Genomic DNA, 25,737 nt, shown 5'->3' on the forward strand with positions numbered 1-25,737 from the left:
GGAGTCCTAGAGATTGGGCCTCCTTGGGGTATAATTTAATGGCTTTACTTTTTGAACTAGTAGTTATGTAGCTGACCTTGGTAGCTGCAGTTTTCTGCAAGTGTTTTAGGTTTTTAAAGGAACATATCATTGACACAAAATATGGTAGCATTCAGATACTTGCTAGAATACCCAGTTTAATATTTGAGAACCACTAAAATATATTTTAAATCTACCCCCAAATGTCAGAAAAATACATGATTATCCCTGTCTTTCTAACATATTTTAAGTTTTTGCTTATATTAGGCTAGTGTGTTATTACAGTGTCAGTGTAGGAAGAAGTAAAATAAGCGTGGCAAGGAAAATCTAGAGAAGTTGCTTAGGATTAGGCAACTACTTGAGGACTGGTTCTCAGTTTCTTCTGAGTATTCCATTGGCAGAGAATTGAGGTCCGAAGGCCTCAGAAAAAGGAGCGTAACACGCGCGTCCATAGGCCTCGCCCAGGCTGGAGCAGGTAGGGTCTTAGCTAGCATTTGCTAAGTGCCCCAAATATCCCAGCACCACTGAATCCAGCCTTTAGTGAACAGGTGCTGGCTTTTAGAGCTGTGTTTCTGCTCTAGACTCCAGAATGACTTTGGGCTCATGACTGTTCATTCGCATCTTCCCTGGAAAAAGAGTAGAAGGGATGGGAGACAGAAATCATTGCTACCATTTTTGGGGCACTGGGAAGACAAGGTTGAAACCTGGGTGGGACCTGGGCCAGTATGGGGGGGGGGGCAAAGCTTTTGCAGTGACTCTCTGTTCTCCCTGTTTCATGTCTCTGTCTTCCTGTGTTTCTCCCTTCTGCACAACCAGCCTCCCCACACCTGCCCTGCAACACACTCCTGTCTCGTTCTCTTGAAGGGGAAGTTGCAAACTCTTCAGGGCCATATAAATGATGTCAGGGTTTGTTTCTGTGTGACTGGGCATGGGGGAAAGCATTTTGGGGCCCTGACCTTGTGCCTTCTGGTGGCATCCAGAATTGCAGCCATCTTGGTGGTGGCATTGGCCATGTGGCAGGTTCACATGGTTGGGCCCAGGGGACTTTTTAAACCTGAGATATAATAGATCTTTGATAAAATATCTGTTTCTTACTATTTGGGATAAATCTGAACTGAGAGCTGAGTGTTTTCTACAGGCCATCTCATTAATTCTGTAGTAGCTTTCAGAAGTTGATACTGCTGTTTCCTCCATTTTACATGGAAGGAGCCAGAATCCAATGGGACAGGCACCAAGATTACTTGGCAGATTCCCAGCCCGGCCCCTTAGCCCCTCTTGCCTGGTGGGACTGTCGCTCTTGACGGTTTTGTTTGCTTGCCCATTTAGTCTTTGTTAATACAGTTGTCCATGGGACACTTACTTGGAAAATGTGACCAGGGCACTGCAGCCTCTGGGTGTGCACTGCCAAGGTCCTTGCTGAGGCTTGTCTGAGCTGGCAGTGCTGTGTAGGTAAATGCTCCACAGGGCATGACCCTGCTCTCTGCTAGGACATGCAAGGACCACTTTTATTTTTTCTTTTTACTCTCTCTCTCTCTCTTCCCCTTCCCCCGCCCTCTCTCTTTTTTGTGTGTGTGTATGTTGAGGAGGGCTCATGGTTTCAGAGGTCTCAGTCCCTAGATGGCTGACTGGGCCCCAGGTGAGGCAGACCATCATGATGGAAAGGAATAGAGGAAGAAGCAGCTCCTTGGTCACAAGAAAGTAGAGAGAGCACAGGACCATTTCTAAGGAGCCAAGGACATAAGTTTTTTTTATGTAGATACTTAGTATCAAGAATTCATTTTCCAGAGGCTGGGCATATAGCTCAGCCCTGCATGCACAAGGCCCTGGGTTCAATCCCCAGCACCACAAGAGGGAAAAACAAACAAATAAATAAGTAATTCACTTTTCCTCTAGTTTATTTCCTGACCGAATGTTGCTATATGAAGAATATAGTCTCATATTTTTAAAAATTGAGTTGCTGGAAAGAATGTTGGTAGGGTAATTTCTTCACATGAGTGTTTCATTGTGGCTTCTTTTATTTTTAAAGAATTATCGTGTTTTAATTTTTTTAATATTTTTTTTTAGTTGTTGATGGACCTTTATTTTATTTGCTTGTTTATATGTGGTGCTGGGAATCTAATGCAGTGCCTCAAGCGTACAAGGCAAGCGCTGTACCGCTGAGCTACAACTCCAGCCCCAGGTTATCATGTTTTTATCTCTGTGTTTTATATATAGCAACACCATTTTGTTCTTGCCCTGATAAAAATCCCAGATGAATTTACTGCCTTTCTCTGGAAGCAGTCGGGGTTAAAGTCTAGCTGCACAAGTCATGTGACAGCTGCACCCTGCTGTGCTTTTCACTGGCCTTTGCCTCTGTTTCCTCTGCTCATTTGTGTTGGTTTGCATGCCGGCCACATGCAGGCTGATGCCAGGGAGTTGCACAGGATGCTGAAGCACAGCCCTTGAATGTGGACTGTGCTCCTGGTTTAAGGGGACGAGGCTGCTGCAGCTCACCCTGCCTCCCTGCTGTTGGGAATATACCTTTGGGTAGAGCTTGTCTCTTCCCCAGTTCTGAGAGAGAGAGAGAGAGAGAGAGAGAGAGAGAGAGAGGTTCCATTGTTCCCTTAGTCATGCTTTTATCCTAAAATTAGTGAATGGGATGAGTCAGCTGCTACAAGAGGGAGGCAGGCTGTTCCTTCTCTAGTGGGTTCACTGTCAGTGCAGGGTTTTGTTGCAAGACCAAAGGCTGAGTCCAAGCAGCAGTCTTCAAAAGCAAAACAAAGCAAAGCATAGCCAACAGGAGGGAGGGAGCAGGCAGTTAGAGCAAGCTCCACCTTGCCTCATTTCCCACGTGGTAAGAGGATTAGGTTTTCCTAATAATTTACTACTTCCAAGGGCCTAAATTATTTGTAGTCTCTTATTCTCTTATGGTTTAATCCACTAGTCATTTCCTAGCTGTTTCCTGAATTTAGAAGCAAACATTTGTCATATGATAATTGGTAGTAAGAAATGGGAGCTTTTTTTTTTTTTCCCCATCTTGTGATTCCCTCCAAGGAAACTCAACCAGCCTGATGCATTAGTAAAACTAGAGCAAAAAAGACCAGAGATGCTGTAATAATTTTGGAAGTGTTTTTCATTTCATCCATAAATATTTTTACTGTAACTTCCTGCTTTTTTTTTTTAACCAGCAGAGAATGTTCTTTGTGATGACTGTAGAGATAAGGTTTCCTGTGTACAGATGCCAGCCCTCCATGGGGCCAGGAGAGGCAAGAGGCCCAAGGGCTGGGGTTGGAGGTGTGAATGCAGGGCAAAAGCCTTTCCTTGTTCACTTGTTTTTCCCCCCGCCCTGCCTGTTTCCATTGCTCTTGGGTGGTGGCCCTCGATGCCCTAGGAAGCCATCCCTCCTTCTTTGGGTGCCCTGGCAGTGCCTTGCCTAACCTGCCTTCAGCATTGTAATTTTTGCTCAATTTGTCTGCAGGGAAACGTGCAGACAAAATGTGGCTGAGGTGTGCAAAGGGTCTGTGCTTGCTGGGGCTTAGCAGCCTGGAAAGCAGTGCAGAGCAGGGAGCCAGAGAGTGAGCTGATGGGCGTTAATTAAGCACCGTTGGGCACTCAGTCTAAGAGCTTGTTCTAGCAGAGAAATTTAATAGACTCAAGTTAGATTTATGGAGACTTTGCTTCACAGAGAAGTGTCCTTTGTACTGCAGTTTTAGCCAAATGCAAAAGAGCTGAAACCCACTTGGACTGGGTGCTGAGACATTGGAATTCTGCACCTATTCCCTTGCACACAGTTCTTTGAATTCTTTCCCTTAGATACCAAGTAAACACAACTATTGAGTCTGAGAATTGACAAAGGAATGTGAGATAAGGAAGCTTCCTGGTAGATGCTGTGGCCAGCAGGAATAAATGCACAGAGATGAGCATCTAGATGGATTGGGCAGAACCACCGTGTCCCCTTGGCTGCATGGGAGGGTCCTTTCCACATGTGCTGAGTCTCTAGGTAGTAAGGGAACAGTAGTAAGGGAACTATTTCTAAGATGCTAGAAATAAAAACTGTATTTTCCTTTTGTCATACAACTTAGTCATAAAGCTAGATTTTTTTTTCCCAAGGCGCTCTCAGCTAGCCTGCCCCCTTCTTTACCCTCCATTTAACAGACAAGGGAATTGGGCCACTGGGATGTTCAAACTGTTGTACTCAACTTAGAGTAGGATGGCTCACCTGGGAGCAGTTAAACTGGTGACCAGTGCCTGCTGTAAGAAACACAGCTTAGGGACCAGGATGTGGCTCAGGGGTAGAGTGAGTTCTTAGCATGCACCAGGCCCTGGGTTCCATCCCCAGCACCAAAGAAAAGAGGAAAGGAATGAGTCTTAGGTTTTTGTCCAGGTACTCATACAGGTAAACATGTGATAAACAAAAGTTTAAACATGAAATAGTGCCCTTATCATGTGCATGCACTCTGGTATTTTTCAGTTTTGTGCTGTTGTTTTGAATTCAAAACAAAATTCTGGTAACTGAATGATGACTAAAATGATATTTCAGCCCACCCTAGGGGTCATAAGATGTGTTTCGGAACAACTAACCCACAGTGTTCCTGATGCTGGTGAAGCCAAAGCCATTTGCCTCAGACCACGTGGGTGGTTAATAAGTGGGTGTTGAAGCATAACCTGGGACTCCTCTCCAGCTTTGTTTCTTCTCCCCCAAACTACATGTTTCCATGCTTTTAAAATGCTGGCAAACAGAGTAATTAGTGTAAGACTGCTACAGAAATGTGTTTTCCCAGAGCCCCCTCTTCTCACCATCCCCTGTCCCCACCTAGTAGTGAGCAGGTGGAGTATGACCATAGAGGCAAGGATGGATGCTGTGGGGATCATGAGTGTGCACTCAGGGAAGCCATCTGTCCATCATCCAGGACATCTTTCTTCTCTCATAGACAGCCCTGTCTTTATGTGCCACACAGGATTTTCCAGCGTGTGCTGCTCTGTCTAATTGAGGTCATTGACCAAACCATCAGAAAATCCTGTGTCTGAGCACATTGCCTCTAAAGTAGGGCAAATGTGTGCATCATCTCTGCATTTTGAAAGACTGTTTGTTTTTAATAAAGCCTCCATAACCCTCCTAAGCAAAACACAAAATAGCAAAACAAAACAGATGTAGTTGTGTCTCAGAGTGACTTTAAATGTTTTTGTTTCACATGAGGCAAAAATAAGGAACTCAGTGCATTCCAGCCTGGTAAATGGTACAGAGGCTGCCCCCCTGTGCCAGATCTCAGCTGCATTGTGAGAGCATTTTAGAACATCTTCATTCCTCTTACAAAGAGTTACTGGTGTTTCCATGTGCTGAGCCCTGGCATTACAGCACCCCAGTGGCAGGTGGAGAGAAGCTTTATCAATGATGGCACAAACACCAAAAGCAGTTGTGCAGAAGTATCTTTGGAAGCATTTTTCCCCCTGTGGGAACAAAGATTTGTTTTCATCACATCTTCAGGCTTCCCTTTGGTTGCTTCATGTCTGCGTAGCTCTCGTACATACGTGGGCAGAGTTTACTCCTCTTTAACGGGCGTCAAATGCTGACACAGATGGTGAATTATCAATTCTTTTGTTATTTCTGGATGCCCTTGTTTTCCTCACTTGACATCAAGTCCTAATGGCTCCTTCAGGACACGGGGGTATTTTTGAATCCTCCTTCTCCCTCTTGCCTTTCGTAGAAAGAGCGGGATTTGGAGTTGGCTGCGCGGATCGGCCAGTCGTTGTTGAAGAAGAACAAGACCTTAACTGAGAGGAACGAGCTGCTAGAGGAGCAAGTGGAACACATCAGGGAGGAGGTGAGGCACGATGGACTTGGGAGCAAGGTGGAGGGAGATGGGTTGGAGAAGCCACCCTGAGGGAGCACCCAGACCTGAGCCAGGGCTCCTGTCAGAAGTGGCCTCCTGGAGGCCGGAAGCTGGTGTCCTGCAGCTCTTTCCTTTCTTCATACATCATGGACGGGTCTCTCAGGGTAGGCACAGTCCTTAGTTGGTAGGCCTTTAGTACCCTGTCACGTAGGCAGGCTGGGCAGCAGGGACCGGCCACAGTCCTCACCCTCTCAAAGTGCAGACTCCAACCTCAGAGCTGCTCCATGCTCGGCAGAAGCGCATACAGGCCAACATAACAGCAAGTGAGCAGAAGGTGGCTGGGCCAGAGAAGGCCAGCTCCTGCTGCAGGGGAGGGTGGTGACTGGCATTCATCCTTGTAATGTAATATTGTGTGTATAGGAAAAAAAAAAACAAAAAATAGCTATTGTTTTCATGGAAGAAACCCTGTTATTTTCATGATGCCCATCTTGGCTGATGACTGTCAATGGCTACAGGAAGGGCATGAAACATTTAGACTTATCAGACTTATCCTAAGAGGATGAGGAGGATCCACACCTGTTTTCTGAAGCCATGTGGTGTGGCCAGGAGGAAGGAGACAATGGAGTCAGCCTCAGCTTCTGGAACAGGAGTAGGAAGCTGAGAGCCAGGCCCCCTGGGGGACTTGTTTCCTGTCACCCTATTTCCGCAGTGAATTTTGACTGTGAAATTTTGACAGGTTTTTTTTTTTTTTTTTTTTTTTTTTTACAGGAAGCTTCTCTCTTATTTTCTATCAGGAACTTCCTTATTGGGAGTGTACGTCCTTACCCATGTCCCTAAGATGTAATCAAATTTTCTTCTCACTGAAGTGATTCCCAACCTGGGTTTAATGGCAATTTTAATAAAATGAAGTTGAGTTGTCATACTATATGAAAAGATTTAATCCCAGGCTATCTTTAAAGATGGTGAAGTAGAATACTGTTGTGTTCTAGGAGAAATAAAATTGACCCCTGTCTTCCCTGCCCCTAGCATCGTGACCTGAAGTCCTCCCTTCTCTTAGGTGACCATGAAGAAAGTGTGGGGGTTAGCCTGGGACCCTTCTTACAATTTTTCATTTTTTAATTGGTACATTATATTTGTACTTAATGATGGGATTTTTTGTTAACACATTCTTACATACAAACAGTATAACACTATAATTTGGACAATATCATTTTCCAGTATTTCCCTTTTCCCTTTTCTCCTTCCTCCCCTTGGTTCCTTACCCTCTCCTCTACTGATCTCCCTTAGATTTATGTGAGATTTCTATCCACTTTCTTATCTTTTTTCCTCCCTAGCTTCCACATATGAAAGAAAACATAAAGCCCTTGACCTTCTGAGTTTGGCTTATTTCACTTATCATGTTCTCTAGTTCCATTCATTTTCCTGCAAATGAAATATTTTCATTCCTCTTCATAGCTAAATAAAACTCCATAGTATAAATATACCACGTTTTAAAAAATCAATTCCTTGTCCATTTATTGATGGACATTTAGGCTGCTTCTATAGTTTTCAGACTGCAATTTTGTTGTTGTTGTTGTTGAAACGAGGGATTGAACCCAGGGGTACTCTACCACTGAGCTATATCCCCAGACCTTTTTATTTATTTCTTAAATTTTGAGACAGAGTCTCATTAAGTTGCCCAGGCTGGGCTTGAACTTGTGATCCTTCTGCCCTCAGCCTCCCTAGTAGCCACCTCGCCCCTTCTGGGCAGAGGAACATGCCTCTCAGGAACCAATAAATCACATTACCATTCTTTCATGGAATTCCTTACCACATACAAAGAATATCCTATTCTCTGGGATTGGAAATGTTTTGTTCCCCTGCCTTGAAAAAGCTTTGAATTTACAAAGTATAGCATGTTCCTCTTTGGTACATCATTGAATGATCAGTCTAGGTGTTGAAGCCTTTGTGTATATAATAAATTGGCTTCTCCTCGGGAGAAACAGTTCACTCCCTGTGTTGGGTTGGAAATTGGACTTAACCATAGACCTCACATCAAGTTCTAAATAAGAAAGAAAACAGGGTTGCACACTCTTTTTAGTACTGATTTCATGTTCATCACTACTAAATATTGGAAGGGCAAATGAAGAGTTTTATAGCAAAAGTTTTTTTTACTTTAAAACCTGAAATAAGTCTCCATGATTTGCAAAACCACCGTAGCAGTAGCTGTGTGATCAGTTCTTGATAGTTGCTCTTTTCCTCCTGTATCTGAAATTTCTGTCTAGTGATTGTTGAGCACAGAGCAAGGACTGACCGAGAGTGGCCAGGAGCCCCATGAAAGTGTATCAGTCACCAGGTGGGGCTGTGTGGGCTTCTAGGTAGGGTGGACTAGCTGCTTATGGCAGCCCACCAGAGCTGGCACCTCCATGATCCTGTTCTGAGATGGATTTGGTTCCAGCAGAAGTGAATGGCCTCTTCTTTCATTTGGTAGTGTGTCCAGCTGGTCATCTAACTACTTCCAAAGCCCAGAAGTAATCTCATGTCCTCCATCATCATTCTAGAGCCTTCGTGTCCCTTTTCTATACCAAAATTAAAATTATTAATTTAGAGAAGGAGATTTCTGCCTTCAATCAATGGATTCTGTTTTTCTTAAGTGGGATCAGACTCAACTCTTAGAAACCCCTATTTTGTTGAGTAGCACGTAATCGATTAGTGCCTTCACTTTCAATGGGAAATTTGTCTCTAAGTAGTAAGTGTTTGAGTACAAGGAGGACATTATCACCTCTTAGAAAGCAAAAGGTGGGCCTGGCTCTTGTCTGTGCAGGTTTCTCAGCTCCGCCATGAGCTGTCCATGAAGGATGAGCTGCTCCAATTCTACACCAGTGCTGCGGAGGAGAGCGAGCCGGAGTCTGTCTGCTCAACCCCGTAAGTCACCTGGAGGCTGTGTTTCTGGAGGCCAGGGCACAGGCTGCTGTTGATGTCATTGGAGTCACCTAGGCAGGGTCACCTCCACCAGCAGCACAGGTCAGCCTTCCCCAGAATAAGCATCTCTAAGTGCCTCAGATGGATTGATTTGTACTATTTTTGTGGGACATAGAAGGGCAGGTTTTAAATTTTCCTCTTACTGGGTCTTTTGCTTACTTGTCAGGTCGTTTGATTTGCTCTGGCATGTTAAGAGATTAAAAAAAAAAAAAAGGTGGTGGGCTTTGCTGTTAAAGGAACACAGGGTTCTGAAGCCAGAAGTGCCATGGCAGGTCCTTGGGACAGAAGGTGTGGAGGCTGTTCTGAAAGTCAGCAGAGCCCCGTGTGGAACTCTAGAACCTGATGGCCTGAGTTCAATCTTAGTTCTGCAACTTAACCTGCATGCTCCTGGCCACGTTACTTATATTTTTGTGCTGTTTCCTCATTAGTAAAATGGAGCTACTAATAGCAGTTAAGTCATAAAGTTCTAGCATCGAGTTAATACATGCAAAATACTTACAGCAGTTCTTAGAACACAGAAGTGCATCCTAAATATCAAATAAACCTCCAGGCATTCCAGAATTGTGTTGGCTTTCTGTAGATCCCATCCCTCTGAATTCTGAGGTAATGTAGCAACTGCAAATTGTGGACAGAGGGGTGTACACGGTACACTGGGGTGCTATTTTCCTGAGCATTAGGGAGCAGTCTGATTGCAAGCCTCACAAACTTTCTTTGAAGCAGCCCTTCTGGGTCTCCAGATGGGGCTGGCTAGGTAGTGGAGGAGACATCACCCTCCCCAGATGGTGAGCGCAGTATCTCTCCCAGGCTGAAGAGGAATGAGTCATCCTCCTCAGTCCAGAATTACTTTCATTTGGATTCTCTTCAAAAGAAGCTGAAGGACCTAGAAGAGGAGAACGTCGTACTTCGATCCGAGGTGAAGTGCACTCCCTCCCTGTCCTTGTCACCCACTGGAAGGGTGGTGGCCCTGTTTGTTGTATCTGGCGAGAATAGCCACAGTTACAGTGCTGTCCTCAGAGGCCACCATCTCTGGCAGAACCACTGAGCCTGGGCTTGCTGGGCATACTCAGCAGACAGGCCTCACCCCTGCACTGGACACTGCCTTCCCAGTAGCTGAATCCTGCAGCATGTGGACTGAGAAGAGGTGCAAACCTCTCCTCCTTCACCATGGGGTCTTTCCACCATGTTCTTCAGCTCTGGTCTCAATGTGTAGGAAGTGACCCAGAGTGGAGGTGAAGCCAGTTTTCACGTTACTGAAGTCAGATTGGCTCCAAAGAAACAGTGCCCCCAGAGCCTGGAGACATGTTCCTTGAACAGTTGACTTAAAAAGGTTGAGCTGAGGCAACTTGGAAACTCTGCGTTAGAGAGTTCCCTTTATTGGCAAGGTACTACGCTGGCACTTTGCGTATGTTATTATTATAATTTTTAATCTTCTACAACAAGGCTGCAAGTTGCTTACTTTGATTCTCATTTATAGTGAGAAAACCAGGCTCCAGGCTGCTAAGTGTTTTGATATCCCAGGGTCCTATAAGTTTGTAGTAAGTGACAAAGCCAGGATTTGGATATTTATGTGACTCTCAGCCCACACTTTTCCTCTTCACCTACTGCCCTTCTCTAAAAACATGGATGCATAAAAATTTAGTACTGTTTGCTTAATTGGCAGTGGGTTTGTGTTCTCTAGCCAGAGGGATGATGTCAGGTTCAGGCTGTGTGCCCACCTAAGCTGGCCCTAGACTCCCTTGAGCCCCTTCAGTGGGGCAGACTGTCTGTCATCTTGAAATTGCTGTGCCTTGGAAAGAACCTAACAAGATGCTTTTCTGCAAGACCTATTCTTGTAGACTTCACCTCTTCCAGCTCTTCACTTCCTAATGAAAACAACCTTGAGTTGCCAAGGTTGCCCCAGTGTGCTCTGCCAGCCAGTGGCTTAGGCAATTGCAGGCCCAGTTTCCCATTCTGAGTCTAGCACTGCCTTTCCAGCCCTTGGGAGATGCCCCAGTTCTGAGTACCCAGCAATCCCACCTCTGTCAGAATCTTACCTAAAGTCAGTGAGGGAATCTGATCCCATCTATAGATTCTCACTGTCCTGCCTTTGTTCTCAAAAATGTAGTATATATCTCTCCTCGGCCAGGATCAGAGGGCTCTGAGACACCTTTTCTCAAACTGCATCATTTTCACTGGGCCTTCAGATCTCTTCCTGGAGGAAGCTGACCAGGGTCCTGGGACGGCTCTTGGGTCTCTAAATTTTCTGTATTGGACCATATGCTGAACACAGCATGTTTAACTCCAACTCAGAACCTCATAGTTCAGTGCGTGGCACAGAGTAGTGATAGAGTGTACGTTAGCTTCATATGATGTGTGCTTATCCTTATCCTTAGGATCTCCACACCTGGCTGTTTTTTTTTTTTTTTTTTTTTTTGATGGTACTAGAGATTGGACCCAGGGCCTTATGCATGTTAGGCAACCACTCTACTTCTGAGCTACAGCCCCAGTCCTGTGGTTATCCTTAGAATGCCTGCCATAGACAGGGCAGGGTCTTAGGCACTGTGAGAGCCACAGCAGTGTCCATATCTATGAGCTGGACAGACAAATGAACAGGCAGACCCTCCTGCAGAATCTTACAGAGCCTGCTGTGTGAGGCCCTTGGGTTCTGGCTTTGTGTGGCGCCCTCTAGTGATATGTGTTTTTCAATTTTCTGCTTTGAGAGTGTTCCCTTAACTAAGTAGGAAATGTTTTGTACTTGAGGGTCTAACTAATGACAGGTAAGGAGATACCGACCAGCACTTCCCAGACTCGGGTTTGCCCCTGCTCCATGCCTCGCCCTCACATGCATGGCAAGTCACAGTGCAGTGTGAGTGCTGGGCCCTGACCTGAGCCTTTTCTACAGGCCTGCCAGCTAAAGACAGAAACCATCACCTACGAAGAGAAGGAGCAGCAGCTGGTCAACGACTGTGTAAAGGAGCTGAGTATGTCCCCTGCCCACTTGCTCCCAACCCCCACCCCAGTTCCTACTTCCTTGTATCTCACATTGTCATGACCCAATGACTTTGTATCGCCTTTGATGAAGAGCAGGCTCCCTGCCAGCCTGAAATCAGTGAAACGAGACCTGACCTTGTGTGGCACCCCCTCCCCACTAATGAATTGGGTTCTAGGCCATTAGCCATACATTATGTCACTTTCTTCTGAGATGGATATTTAATTTTGGCTTTCTGCTATAATATTAGAATCATTAAATGCCAAAGCTAGGCCCAGATACAGAAGTCTGGCTTGAGGATGTGAAGAAAACTGCTTGTTAGTGATTTGATTTGTGAAAATTGAGGCCTGAGTTCTCAGTTTTGCAAATAAGTACTCCCCTACCATTTTCTCCATGTAAGTTTGCAAGGTAAGATAAAAGGGCAAATAGAATCTTTTGCATTTCATCAAAATACTAAGCAAATGAACCACACCCCATGTTTAAGTCTTATAAAATGGGTTATGTCTGAATAGGAATGAAAACCAAAGGGAATTGTACTGTGCATTAGCAACTGGGATTTCTAGAACAAGGTGCATGTAGCAGGGCTTCCTGTTGGTGACATGGATCTGTTTATGTGTGGAATGTTGGGATTTGGCCAGATGCAATATGTTTGGGTTGTCCCCTCCCAGCTCACTCCCAGTGCCTGTCTGATTGGCTCTGAGAAGACAGTCTTAATCAGTGGGGTTAGGCCCTTACACTGAGCCCAGGATGACAGCCCATGGGAAGACCATGTCCCTTCTCATGACTGACTGAGTCCTGAGAAGCCATTTTGCTTCACCATGGAAGAACACAGTCACTGCATCCCTTCATCATGTACCCTCTGTACTCCTCCCCATAAAGATGGGGTTTCATGTGTGAAGACCAGGAAACCATTCTCTCTGGTCTGTGTGTGTAGTTTTCTCTCTTACTCTTGTGATTGTCATTTCTTTGTCAAAGGGGATGCCAACGTGCAGATTGCCAGCATCTCCGAGGAGCTGGCCAAGAAGACTGAAGATGCTGCCCGCCAGCAAGAGGAGATCACGCACCTGCTGTCACAGATCGTTGACTTGCAGAAAAAGGCAAAAGCTGTAAGGCTTCTGTCACTCTGGCTAACACCACAGTGGTTGTGCCAAGATGGGAAGGGGCCATTACTCTAGAAGAGTATGTGCTGCCCCTTTGGAGAAAAAGCTTAGTGGATTCAGTAATAAAATGTCTTGTGGCCCTGAGTTGGCCAAGGGTCTTTTCATAACCTCTTACCTCCTGAGAATAATCTACAGATTAATAGAATTCATCAAAAAAGGTGCTGCAGGAATTCATTATAAGCTAATATACTGGCCACAGTAATTATGCTTGACAATAGCCTGTGGTTGTTCAGTCTTTAGTGCAATCCCAGCACCCAAATTTACATCAGCAGGAATTGGGTTACTAGAGTGGAGCAGCCTTCCATGAGTACATCCTCCTCTGAGTGTGACATCCCTAGATGTGGCCATGCTAATTAATTAGAGAAGTAACATTCCTCCAGAGGCCAGAGGCCAGGGTAATGAGTTACTGTACTTACAAAATAAGAAATTCTTCTCTTCCTGCCCAATTCTACTTTCTTCTACTTCTGCCACTCTATGTTTTCCTTCCTCCTCTTTCCTTAATGGGAGGTGGTATTATTATTATTATTATTATTATTATTATATTATTATTTCTCAGCACTTCTATATGATGTGCTCAGGGCATGTATTTGAAAGTGTCTAAGTTACCAGTTCCCCAGAATCTAAATTGAGACCTGATGAAGCACAGTGCTCTTCATCCAGAGGTCTCCACTTTGAGGTAGATTCAGTACTTTGATGAGCTTTGGGGGTAAGGATGGGGGTTCACTCTATGGTCATGAAGAGTTATACAGATGATGTTGGGTAGTCAAAGGGTGGACTATTGTAGACATTACTTGTTGTGTATCCATTCCTCACTTATTGTAATTAAATGGATTTTAATTCTTATTTTTCAATGAACTCAACTAAGATAATTTACAATGCAGTTATGACTGTCCTTGTGGTAGTTTGGCCAATGAGAAATCCCACAGGAGGACATTATTTAGAAAATAAAATAAAATAAAAAGGTGCTGTTGATGTGAAGTTCTGAAATTTAATTTGATCACTGCCTAGTATTTGTTTCAACTCAGTGCACCAAGTATGTGGTGCAGTAGAAGTAGCCCCTCGAGGATTAAGTAAAATGGCAAAAACTAGTTTTGTTTCTCATATGAAACCTTTGCTGTGAGAGGCTAAATAATTTTGGAAAAATGAAAAGGGGGAAGAAAGAAGCAGAGAGAGAAAAAGAAGAAAGATGGAAGGAAGGAAGGAGAGAGACTGGCTTCTAGAAAGCAGCCTTTACGTTGGAGGTAGGGAGTGGAAATTGGACTGTAAGGCCTTCAAAATTGTATAAGACAAAATTTTACTCCAGTTTGAGATAACACATTTCATTGTAGAAAGGGGATGGAGTCATAATGGATCAGGTAATGAGGGGAAGAGTTGGGCTTATCTGGTGTCTACTTACGTGTCTTTGCTGTGTTTTAGTGTGCAGTGGAAAATGAGGAACTCGTCCAACACCTGGGGGCTGCCAAGGATGCCCAGAGGCAGCTCACGGCCGAGGTGGGTGTGTCTCCCTTACTTCTTGAGGGCTTTTGGTTCCAGCAAAGGTAGAGCATATTCCCTTGACAGGCTTTGTTCATGTTGGTGTTGTTGTTTGTACTAGGGGTTGAACCCAGAAGTGCTTAGCCACTGAGCCACATCCCCAGCCCTTTTTACTTTTCATTTTGAGACTGGATCTCACTAAGTTGCTGAGGAACAACTGTTTTTATATTGAATTTAATATTGCTTTCACCTCGGTTCTGCGCCTGCCGCCCCTGTTGCTGGTTGTGAGCACAGGGAGGCCATGCTCCACACCAGCCCAGGGCCTGGCACATGCTAAATCTTGGCTCTATAAATGCTCACCAGTGTAAACCATGCAACATATGGCTTGAGAGGAGCCTGTTCAAGGATATGCCTTGAAGCAGGGTGTGCTGGTTTGCTTTTCTGTTCATTTAAGGTTGTTTTATCTGCATTGCTCATTGTTGGCATTTTAGGAGATTTTTGAGACTGTAGGCTCACTCTAAGTAAAAGTTAAAGAAAAACCAATCTTGAGAGTTTTTGCTGTTTGGCCAGCAGGGCAGCTGTTCCACACTGGAGGCCTGGTTAGATTGCATGTGTGTTTCTGGCTCCTGTGGGGGGCATGCGCCTGACTACTCATGAGGTCCTGACCCTCTGCATCTTTCTCGGTCTTCTGTAGCTGCGTGAGCTGGAGGACAAGTATGCAGAGTGCATGGAGATGCTTCACGAAGCGCAGGAAGAGCTGAAGAACCTCAGGAACAAAACCATGCCCAACACCACGTCCCGGCGCTACCACTCGCTGGGCCTGTTTCCCATGGTGAGCTGGTGCTTTCTTCCCACCCACAGGGAGGCTTGTCGGGTAGGATGGCTGTGGTGCCTGATATTGTGACCACCGGAGTTGGGCGTTTACACTTAGCCTCTTATTTCACAGTCAAGGGCAAGTGAGGCCAACAGATGTCTTCTTAACTGCATAAGACAGATTGCTGCTTTATTTTCCATCCCTCTAAATCTGTTGTCTTTCCTACTCCTGCCATTAAAACATAAATTTACTATGAACTTGATTTACTTAGATGTATTTTCTACATGACTTTTCTTCTGACCTTATTAGAGTATGTGTTATTTCTTTTGGCTCCAGAAGTATATTCCAGAATTCTTAAAGTGTCATACAGTTCTGTTGGATCTCTGTATACTTATGAATCATTCTCTTGGTGACTTTCAGTGTCTGTGATCTCTAAACAACTTTTCTTGTTTTGTTGTTGTTTTTTTCATACTATTTTCACATGACCTTATTTCTTTAGCCCCACTTAATTTGTTTCATGTTGGGGCTTTAGGGGGAATGTGGTAGAGAAGGGGATTTTTCAGGAGGTTAATCTCTCTGTAGAAGCTGGACAGCGTTAGGGTTAAGCTCCTTGTTTGGTCATTTCTACATGGCATTTGGTTACAGGGAAATCAGCTTACTTATTTTATCTTCTATCAGTATAAAGCCCTGGAAGGAGAGGGGAATGTCTTATATGTAATTTTCTTCTCTCCCTTCCTCTCTTTAATACTCTGTACCAAGCACAGCAATTTGTATGTGGTAGTATTGTAGATCCTTAACAGATGCTGAATTACGGTGGGTGGGTGGAATGGATGGGTGGACAGATGATGAATGGATGAATGGATGGGCAGTGGATGGATGGATGGATGATGGCTGGCTGGCTGGTGGGCTGAATGGATGGATGATGGCTGAAGGAAGCATAGATGGATGAATGGATGATTGATAGATAGAAGGCCTAAAGAACAAACTATCAAGAACTTCTTTATATTCAGGCTTCATTTTCATGATTTGTTGAAATACCAAATTCTCTCTGAGATGAGAAGAGATTTGGAAAGAAGCTCACCTCAATGAGACAAAAATGGATGACTGTATAAGTTTGTAAAACCAATTCCCTTCTGGTTTTGGTCCCCCTTTTCTTGAGCTCTTTCCCTTTACTCTCCCATTGCTGACCCTGGAGGATACTATCTCGCCATTCCCCACTGTGTTGGGTCTTCTTCCTAAATCCTGATCTCTCTTCTTTGCTTTTACATATTAGAGTCAGACTAGACCTTTCTCCCTTTCTTTATTTCTTCTTTTTTTTAATATTTTTTTAGTTGTTGATGGATCTTTTATTTATTTATTTATTTATTTATTTATTTATATGTGGTTCTGAGAATCGAATCCAGTGCCTCACACATGCTAGGCAAGTGCTCTACCACTGAGGCACAACCTCAGACCCTTTCTCCCTTTCTCTCTTAAAAACTTGATTGAGGAGCTGGGGCTGGGGCTGAGTGGTAAAGCGCTTGCCTGGCACGTGTGAGGCCCTGGGTTCGATCCTCAGTACCACATAAAAATAAATAAAGGTATTGTGTTCATCTCCAACTAAAAAAAAAAAAAAAATTAAAAAAGAAAAACAAACTTGATTGACATGTAAGGGAAACCAAAAAGAAAAATGTTAAGAGTCGGCTTTCCAAGGGGCAGATGGCTGATTCAGTGTTCGCGGGAATCCTAATAAAAGCAAAGAATATTCTGTCCCCCAAGTTTCCTGATCTAGCAGTAACTGCTTGAGGCTTCCCCCTGGCCTGTGTAGCTCTGCAGGCTTCTTGCCTGGGTTTCCTTCTTTCCTGGCTTCTCAGTCTGATGTAGTGAGCTCCTGGGGCTGCTTTGTTTTGTAAGTAACCTGGATTCACTCCACTGCCTTTCCAGCTCTCAAGGACAAATCTGTCTTTGAAAACCAAACCATTGTAAGGGAAAAGTTGAATTGAAAACACGTACTTCATTTTTTTTTTTTTCCCTTCTGGAAGGAGTCTCAGCTTTCATATTTGCTGAAGTAAAGCTTTTGTTTGCTTTTTTCTGTAGTTGTTGGCAAGCCCAGTTTTTGAAGATGGCTATTTTTAAAGTGCGTTATGCATTGAAGATATTTAAAACAGTTCTAAAGATCATACCATGACTGTTTCTAGAGCAGAACGCCCAGCTCTGTCTCTTTTGCTCCCTGCCATTTCTAATTGTAGAATAAAACAGCGAGTAGTAGTTTGTGTAACGGTGTTCCCAGTTCTTTTGCCTTATGGCAGGAGTTCTTAATCTAGGATCCACAGATGGAATTCAGGAGGCCTGTGAACTTTGAGGGAAAATTATGTGTTATTTTCATCAATCCCTGACTGTATTCAGTATTTCCTTCCTCCATGAAGGTAGGCAACAAGCCACATGTGATGTGAACACCGTCTATGACCAGTAGAAATCATAGGTATTTATATAGCAATACCAGTTGTCACAGATGCCTCAAAATACCAGTGATGCTAACTAATCTCCGTGTCAAAATCAGTTATCAGTCCTGAAGCCAAATACATACATAAGTAAATAATTTGTCTTCTTTGTAGTCCTAGTTACTTTATTCATTTAAAAACTGTATTCTGAGAAGGCATCCATAGGTTTCCCTGGATTGCCAGATTAGAGGGGTCATGGCTCCAAAATGTCATGGAGCCCGCTTGTGACTTGCTCCAGCATGGTTTTGAAATTAGTAGTTTGGTATCTCATTTTTCTTAGTGTATACGAAGGTCCCTTCTTTCTCTCTGTTCCACAGAACTCTGGATATAAACCACATGGTGAATAGAAGTCTTCAGAAAAATATCCTCACCTTATCAGACCTCAGACTCACCTGGGGAAGCCCTTCAACAAGGCTTATGCTTATGGCAATCTGTGGGTGTAATTATGAAGTAGAATGGCATATTTGTAGTTAGGATTGAAAACAAGCTCACTAGCCCTTTACTTATGGAGCTTCCTGCTGGCTCCTCTGCAGTCTCCACACTTGGTTCAGCTTCAGACTGGAGTGTCCCTGCGGACCATGGGGCCCAGGAGATGATGCCCAGGAGACTCCATGCACTGCCCGCTGGGAAGCACTGGCCACACCTGACTATGTAAATTTAAATAATTAAAATTAAGTACAATTAAAAATTCAGACTTCAGTCATACTGGCCACATTTCAAGTGCTAGGCTAGTGGCCACCATGTTGGACAATACAGAGGACATTCCATCACTGCCAAAAGTTCTGTTGGTTAGCGTGGAGTTAGCCCTCCCCTTTAGGTTGTCCTACCTCGGTGTCTTCCCCTGGTGCTCAGCTGCTTTTCTGAACACATGTGACCCCATGGGCATCTGCCACATCAATGTGAGGAGGGACTGTGTTAGGTTCTTCCTCATATAGCGAGGTATGGGAGGGGGGGTTCCATCAGGCAGTCTATATTGTTGAGTCTCAGTTTGGAGCCTGGACCATTGGGGAAGTGAGAAGTCATCATTGACTGGCTCTTCCCTCATCCCAAAGCTCACATCCTAGGTGGAAAGAGAAATGAGTGAGCTGTTCAGAAAACTAGCAAGAACTTGTGTTTGGGGTCTGCTTGGGAGGAAATGCAAGGCTCCTAGTGGAATAGGAATCATGCCTTTCATAGAGAAGGTGGGTGGATTGGTGGGGAGAGGGCCTTCCCTTGTGGGAGGCCAGGGGAGGTTAAGGACAAAGGCCTAGAGATGATAGTGCCCACAACCCAGTGTCTACAAAGAGGCTCTATTTAGTGCAGAACCAGACTGCTCTATAAAGGTGGGGAGTACCTGCCTAGGAAGCAAAGTTGGAGGGCCTTCATCCAACCTCAGTACCAGAACCCTGGGTGAGCCAAGGGGCTGCAGCAGACCCTGTGGCCTGGGAGGACAATAACTTAGTGTGGCCCGTGTGGGCTGTGATGTCATAGCTAACCATTTATAAGCTCGGGGGTATTTTCAAATTCATCTGTCCCCACTGTTCCGAACACACTCCCCTCTGCCCCCCCCCCCAATTCTCTATTCTTCTTTGTGGCCATAGTTGTAGCTCCACGGTTTGGCTAAGGGAACATGGCATCTTTCAGACACTCAGCAGCACTTTAGACATTATACTCAGGGCCTGATGGTGCAGCTATGTTCAGAACCTGCCTTGGTGATAGCATAGCCAGGGTCTCTGACCATGGAGAATGCTCTTAACCTTATGTTGTGTTTCAGAAAGTCTGTGGGTTTCTGATGCCCCAGTTTACTCTTTTATGGCTCCCCTGGCTACAAGCTTCTTATAGAGACAGACCCTTTGAATTTCTGCTCTCTTTTCATGTGTCTTCTGGCTTTTCTCAGGACTCCTTGGCTGCAGAGATCGAGGGAACAATGCGCAAGGAGTTGCAGTTGGAAGAGCCTGAGTCTCCAGACATCACGTAAGGCTAAACCACTTTTATAGCGCTAAACCTCCCAGAGAATGACTTGTGACCCATGGTGCTCAAAAACTAGCATGTGTGTGGGTCTTAGGTATCAACAGCAATGACTGTGGTCCTTCCCAGGTGATAAAGGGACATAAGAGAATGCAGTTAACATCATCCCTCATCTCCTCTTGAGAGGTTGTAAAGATATATTACAAACTTCTAGAAAGTTGGAAAAGAAGAGGTGAAGCATTGAAGTATGATTCTGCTCTTAGAAAGAGCAGTTTCTAAAAAAAAAGAAATTGGATATTTATCCTCTCATTGTACAAATTTAAGATCAATTTTAAGTCTTGCTTTTTTTTATACCTTTATTTTATTATTTATTTATTTGTATGTGGTGTTGAGGATCAAACCCAGGACCTGACGCGCATATAGGCACAGTCGACAAATATTCCTTCTACAAATATTTATCAAGCCCCACTATGTGCAGAGGGCTCTTCAGTGGTGTGCGCAAGGCTTCAGTTTCCTTTCTGGATGCATGTAGGGACATCAGCTTCAACATCTCTCTTCCTAACTTAAGATCTGGTGCTTGGCCTGCTCCAAGGTGCTTATTATAAGGAACCTGTAGACCAGGTTTTGTGGTGTTTTCTCTGTATCCAAACTCCACAGACAGATCTCTAATGGGACCCTGGGTGTGTCAGTGTCCAAAGGACTTCAGTACTCATGCGAAGGAAGCCCTCTGTGGCCCCAAAGGAAACGCCATTATGGAACATATCTACCCTTTTCTCCTCAAAAGAGAATGAATTAGCATCAAAGTGTGGTTCTGCTCTTAGAAATAGCTGTTTGTGAAAACAGAAAAAAACTGATATTTATCATTTCATTCTGGAAATTTAAGACTGATTGGGGTCTTGATTTTTTTTTAATAGGAATGGTCAATAAATATTCCTTTTACAAAGATTTATTGAGCTGCACCGGGATAGCATAGCCAAGGTTATGGGCTACCCATAACTTTGCTGCCACAGTGTTCAACAGTGAACACTGCCCTCCTAGAGCTTGCTTTAGAGTGGATATTATGAAAGAAGAGAATTTGCTAGGAGACAATAAGTTATACTTTTTTTGTTGTTGTTTTTGTAGCTGGACACAATACCTTTATTTTATTTATTTTTTTATGTGGTGCTGAGGCTCGAATACAGGGCCTCACACGTGCTAGGTGAGTGCTCTACCACTGAGCCACAACCCCAGCCCAACATAAGTTATACTTAGGTGTTTTTACTTGTAGGTCAAGCTTTCGGGACATGAAAAGCAATGTCACTTTTGCTAGTATCACCTTTAGTATACAACTGTGCATTACAGTCTTGGAATCAGAGAGTGTTGAGTCTTCTGGTTTCACTTTGTGAAGGAGGCACCCAACACCCTAAGAAAGACGTTGAAAGCACAGGATATAGTAGACTGCTCAGGGGTTTCTTGAGGGCCAGGTGCCTTTGTGGGCCATCAGTTGGTCTTTTGTGGGAGATCTAACTCCAACGTCATTTCTGCCTTTGCTTACTCATGGATGTTGTGTGTTCTCTGCAGTCACCAGAAGCGTGTCTTTGAGACTGTGAGAAACATCAACCAGGTTGTCAAGCAGAGGTCACTGACCCCTTCTCCCATGAACATCCCTGGCTCCAACCAGTCCTCAGCCATGAACTCCCTCCTGTCCAGCTGTGTCAGCACCCCCCGGTCCAGCTTCTATGGCAGTGATGTTGGCAATGTTGTCCTTGATAACAAGACCAACAGCATTATCTTGGAAACTGAAGCAGCAGATCTGGGGTGAGTGAGCTGGGAGTTTTCTATGTCTGTTTTGGAGAAAAGAGAAGTAGTATGGGTTGAACCACAGGCTCATTAGTCATCAGAGGGAGCTTGATGAGAATTGCCTGGAAAATTAGACCTGTACTTCTCCAAATACATTCTGCAAACCCACCAAGCTCATCCTTATCCTTGAGACTGATATTTTACCCAGTTGAAAGAGGTGTAACAAGTTGATGCTTTTCTGTTGAAGAGGAGGATTGATAAATATGATTTTCCATTAATCATCACTGACATTTGTTTTGTGAACCCCTTTGTAGTTGAATGTTGAAAATGCTTACGACTCGGGCTCTCTGTCTTGTTTGTTGTGGAGGTGGGATGCAAGCATCCCAGGCACCTAGCAAACGTCTGCCATGTTGTGGGTCTGCAGGTTAGGCGCTTTGTGCAGTGGTCAGTTCCTCTCTGTCCTGAAGTCCTGCAGATCCTGACCCCAACCCTGCACTGCCCACTATCTACACCCTTGTCCTCTTATTTATCAAAACTGATTCTTCTGGACCAACAGAGTAAGACAGATGAGAAGCTCTTTGATCAGAGCTGATTTCCTTTAGAGTTGAAAGTTCAGCTCCTTTAATTCAAGAGGAAAGAGATAACCTCTCTTGAACTTGCTGGCTGCCATTCTGCAGCCTATAGAAGGTTTCTTCCTGCAGTCTCAGGAGGGAGATGCTACTAGGGGGTGAATTTTACTTAGATTTTCATTCTACTCTAGTGCCATGGCCCTTCTGAAAGAAAAACTAATTCAAACCCACAGAGGGAAGTAGTTCTTGGCGACAGGCATTTGTTTCTCCATTCCTGCCTACATTCCAGCCGCTGGCCTTGGTTTCTTTGGTCCGGCGTGCAGTGCCAAGCTCCCTCCCTGGAGCTGTCCTCCGGGTCTGTCCCATCTCAACAGTCCTGCCGGCTGCCCCGCTGCACCCTCATGGCATTTCTTCTTGCAGGAACGAGGAGCGGAGCAAGAAGCCAGGCACACCAGGCACGCCCGGCTCCCATGACCTGGAGACGGCCCTGCGGCGGCTGTCCCTCCGCCGGGAGAACTACCTGTCCGAGCGGAGGTTCTTCGAGGAGGAGCAGGAGAGGAAGCTGCGGGAGCTGGCGGAGAAGGGCGAGCTGCGCAGCGGCTCCCTCACGCCCACCGAGAGCATCATGTCGCTGGGCACGCACTCGCGCTGCTGCTCCGAGTTCACTGGCTTCTCGGGCATGTCCTTCAGCAGCCGCTCCTACCTGCCCGAGAAGCTGCAGATCGTCAAGCCGCTGGAAGGTGATCGCAAGGGGCCACGGCCCCTCTCTGTCCTCCTGAGCGACTCCCTGTGGTCCCTCATCCACCACAGTAGGCGTGGCCACCGCTGCCACACCTACTCCTTTTTCTTCCGTGACAGCCACCCACGCTGCTGGTTCGAGTTCCTCTGAGGGTGGCCCATAACCTGGCCTTGTTGCTGCCGCAGTGGGTTTGGCAGTGCATGCCCGGGCCACCGAAGTAACCCCAGGGAGATGCACACAGTAGCCTTCTAATTCTCTTGCTTTTGCCTTAGTGCCTTAGATATGAGACCTTTTGGAGAGGCAGAGGCCCTGCCGACAGACCCCGAAAACCATTAGCCATGCCTGAGGAATATAGGGAGCTCACACTTTCACTTGTTAGACATTTTGCCATCAAGGAGTAGTGCCAAGCAACTACCATAATTTTTTTTCTTTTTTCTTTTTCAATAACCACGTGAAAATGATCTGTGGGCTCATGTGTTCTGATTTGATCTTCATACAAAGAGTATGGCTTTCTACAGATGCAGTGTTCTGAGCAAGACTCCTAGAGTCTGCAGTTTGGTGACCAGGAAAGGGTAGCTGTGTAGGCCAGTGAGCTTTGTAGCTTTCTAGTTTAAGCCACCCTTTTGCAGGGGCAGTTCACTTTTTAGTGTCAGGGCTTCTTGGTTGATTAGACTCATTGAAAAACTCAACTTTTGTTTTCTTTCTCCTTTTTTCATTTTTTGCTTTGGGTATTATAAAACATTTTCCCTGTGCCTACTGCTACCTGCCAAGAGCCACCATGTTTGTAGTTTTCATTTTTCACTCCTTTAGTGTGGAAACCCACAGAGACTTTGAGAAGGTGTTTTAGAATTCTGCATTACATTTCTGATGCAAAGCCAAAATTTCTGTGAGTCAATACTTCTCAACATTTATTACCTCTTTAAGAACCATTTTCAGACACTTTTACCTAATTGCACCCACCATGCAATTTTAATATCACAGAAATATCATTTATGTACTCCATATATAATCTATATGTAGATATATGTCAAATATAAAAATATATATTCTGTGCCTAAAAGGAGTATAATTTTTCTCACCTCAAAGACATCTGTTTTTTCCCTGTTGAAAATGCAGGCTGTAAGGTTAGGTTGTGCTTGTTAAAGACTCAAGACATGACAAAATCCTTTATTTTCCAACGGAGGGAAGAAAATGGGCTGTTTTTTGTCTTTTCCATGGTAATTTTTAATTGTATAATTTAGGGCCTTTCTAGATTTCAGAAAAGGGATGGCTCATTCTTTTTTAAAAATTATTTATTCAGTTGTAAGCTTGGCAATTGTTTTCTGATTTTCAATTATGTCTGTTTTCCTTTCAATAAAATCTTCCATTTCTGCAATTTTCCTTTCTGCCTTTCTTTTCTTTTCCTTCCTTTGTCTCTCAAAGATCATTGGATGTTATCATCTCTATCCTCTCCTTTCTTTATTTTACTGTGTTTCATTGGATCATCTAAGAATATGTTTTTTGGATTAATTTCCCAAGTATATTGCAGAATGAGATTTTTAAAAATTTATTTTGACCAGTTCATCTTTATTTCTTCTAACCTCTGACTTAGAAATATTTTTGTGATAAGTTAATAGAATAAGAGAAAATCCCACTTGATATGCAAGGTAAATTTCATTTGTAGCACCCTGTTCCCAAGAAGCTAAATTACTACCATTAAAAAGTCATGTCTTATCACTACACCCTGTAACTCATCCTCATGATAAAGATCCTTTGGGCTCCATTTTGTAGTTCTCTGATTTCTTAGCTGTTTAAAATACAAGCAATATTTTATTACTCCTTCTATAATTGTTGTGTTACTGTGTTTAATTTGATAAGGGGGGATGTGACATAGAAGTCTGCCTGACGCTTAGCTTCTGTACCCTGTATCTATAGTATTTGATAAGATAACCCATCTATTTAGCTGTTTTCCTTATTTGTGAAATAGGCTTATAGTCGTTAAATAGATTGTGGTGAAATGTGTTTTGTATTGTGCCTAGCACCCAACAGATACTTATTAAAACTTAGGCACCTCAAATTTACTCTAGTTCCAGCAGCTCAGGTCTCAAGGGCCCAGGTATCAGTGTTGAGACCTGGGCCAGCATTGTGCTGGGATCATGTTCCTACATTATCCTTTTCCATTGACCCAGATGAGAACCTGACAGGATTCCCTTGATCTCCATCTACCAGCCTAGGTGAAGGCATCTAGGCTGAAGCCCTTGGAGAATGCTAGGTGGGATCTTAGCAGACAGACCATTCCTTACCCATTTGATTAATCTTGCCATCTGCTTATTGTGTCAACCGAAATAGCTGAGCTAGATGTTTAAGAATGCTAGCCTAGCACTCTTGTGTCTGCATCTTATGAGTTTTAAGTAGGTAAAGAACAAACAAAATATTCCAACTGGAAAGAGGGATAAATCAGTGTTAAAAAGACTGAGGAAGGTGGTATTTCTTCCCTCTGTTTTGTTCTCCTTTCTGATTCATTATAACTGAGGCGATACTTTCAAAGAAACAACTTACTATGTAATAAGGGAAAGCATACACTTCTAAGCTGTGTGTTATCCTGCAGGTTTTATTCTGACTTTTAAGCCCCAATGCTCCTCTGACATAGTAGATTTGGTTTTCTTCTCTTTAGAGGAAAACTTTTCAGATAAAACAGTGGGGTATGGAAGAAAGCAGACAGAGGGAAGGGGGCCGTGACCATAATTATGTTTTCCCTGCTCTCCACACCCTTGTTCTGTAGAACTCTTTTGTTTTGGTGCCAACCAGGAACTCAAAGTTTGCCTCTTTCCCCAGCCTGTATTCATGAGGATCTTAGCAGACAGACCATTCCTTACCCATTTGATTAAGCAGGTCCTAAGTCCTAGGTGATATTAGCTAACAGCACAGTGCTTCTCCTGCTCTGTAAAGGAAACTAGGCAAGGTAGTGAACTGGAAAAAAAAAAAGAAGCCTAGGAAATTTGCAACCTGGGATCAGCTCTGAATATGTGATTCATATGTA

At 44.2% G+C, this 25,737-nt stretch overlaps 1 protein-coding gene across 11 annotated transcripts in view; it reads left to right on the top strand.

Annotated features, from left to right (window-relative positions):
• Nucleotides 1-25,737, top strand: part of Trak1 (trafficking kinesin protein 1) — a 127,042-nt gene that overhangs the window by 82,827 nt on the left and 18,478 nt on the right. For all 11 annotated transcript variants that reach the window (XM_046436393.2, XM_058576616.1, XM_058576618.1 and 8 more), the window contains 10 exons: nt 5,703-5,819; nt 8,632-8,732; nt 9,594-9,702; nt 11,671-11,749; nt 12,733-12,863; nt 14,334-14,408; nt 15,085-15,222; nt 19,561-19,637; nt 21,192-21,428; nt 22,400-22,719. In XM_046436393.2, the coding sequence (XP_046292349.1) occupies nt 5,703-5,819; nt 8,632-8,732; nt 9,594-9,702; nt 11,671-11,749; nt 12,733-12,863; nt 14,334-14,408; nt 15,085-15,222; nt 19,561-19,637; nt 21,192-21,428; nt 22,400-22,719 (1,384 nt within the window). The remainder of the gene's footprint in view (nt 1-5,702; nt 5,820-8,631; nt 8,733-9,593; nt 9,703-11,670; nt 11,750-12,732; nt 12,864-14,333; nt 14,409-15,084; nt 15,223-19,560; nt 19,638-21,191; nt 21,429-22,399; nt 22,720-25,737) is intronic.

This window comes from Marmota monax, unplaced genomic scaffold (assembly GCF_021218885.2).
Source record: "Marmota monax isolate L192 unplaced genomic scaffold, Marmota_monax_Labrador192_F-V1.1 WCK01_AAM20220418_F8-fsc00021, whole genome shotgun sequence".
Classification (NCBI taxonomy): Eukaryota; Metazoa; Chordata; class Mammalia; order Rodentia; family Sciuridae; genus Marmota; species Marmota monax.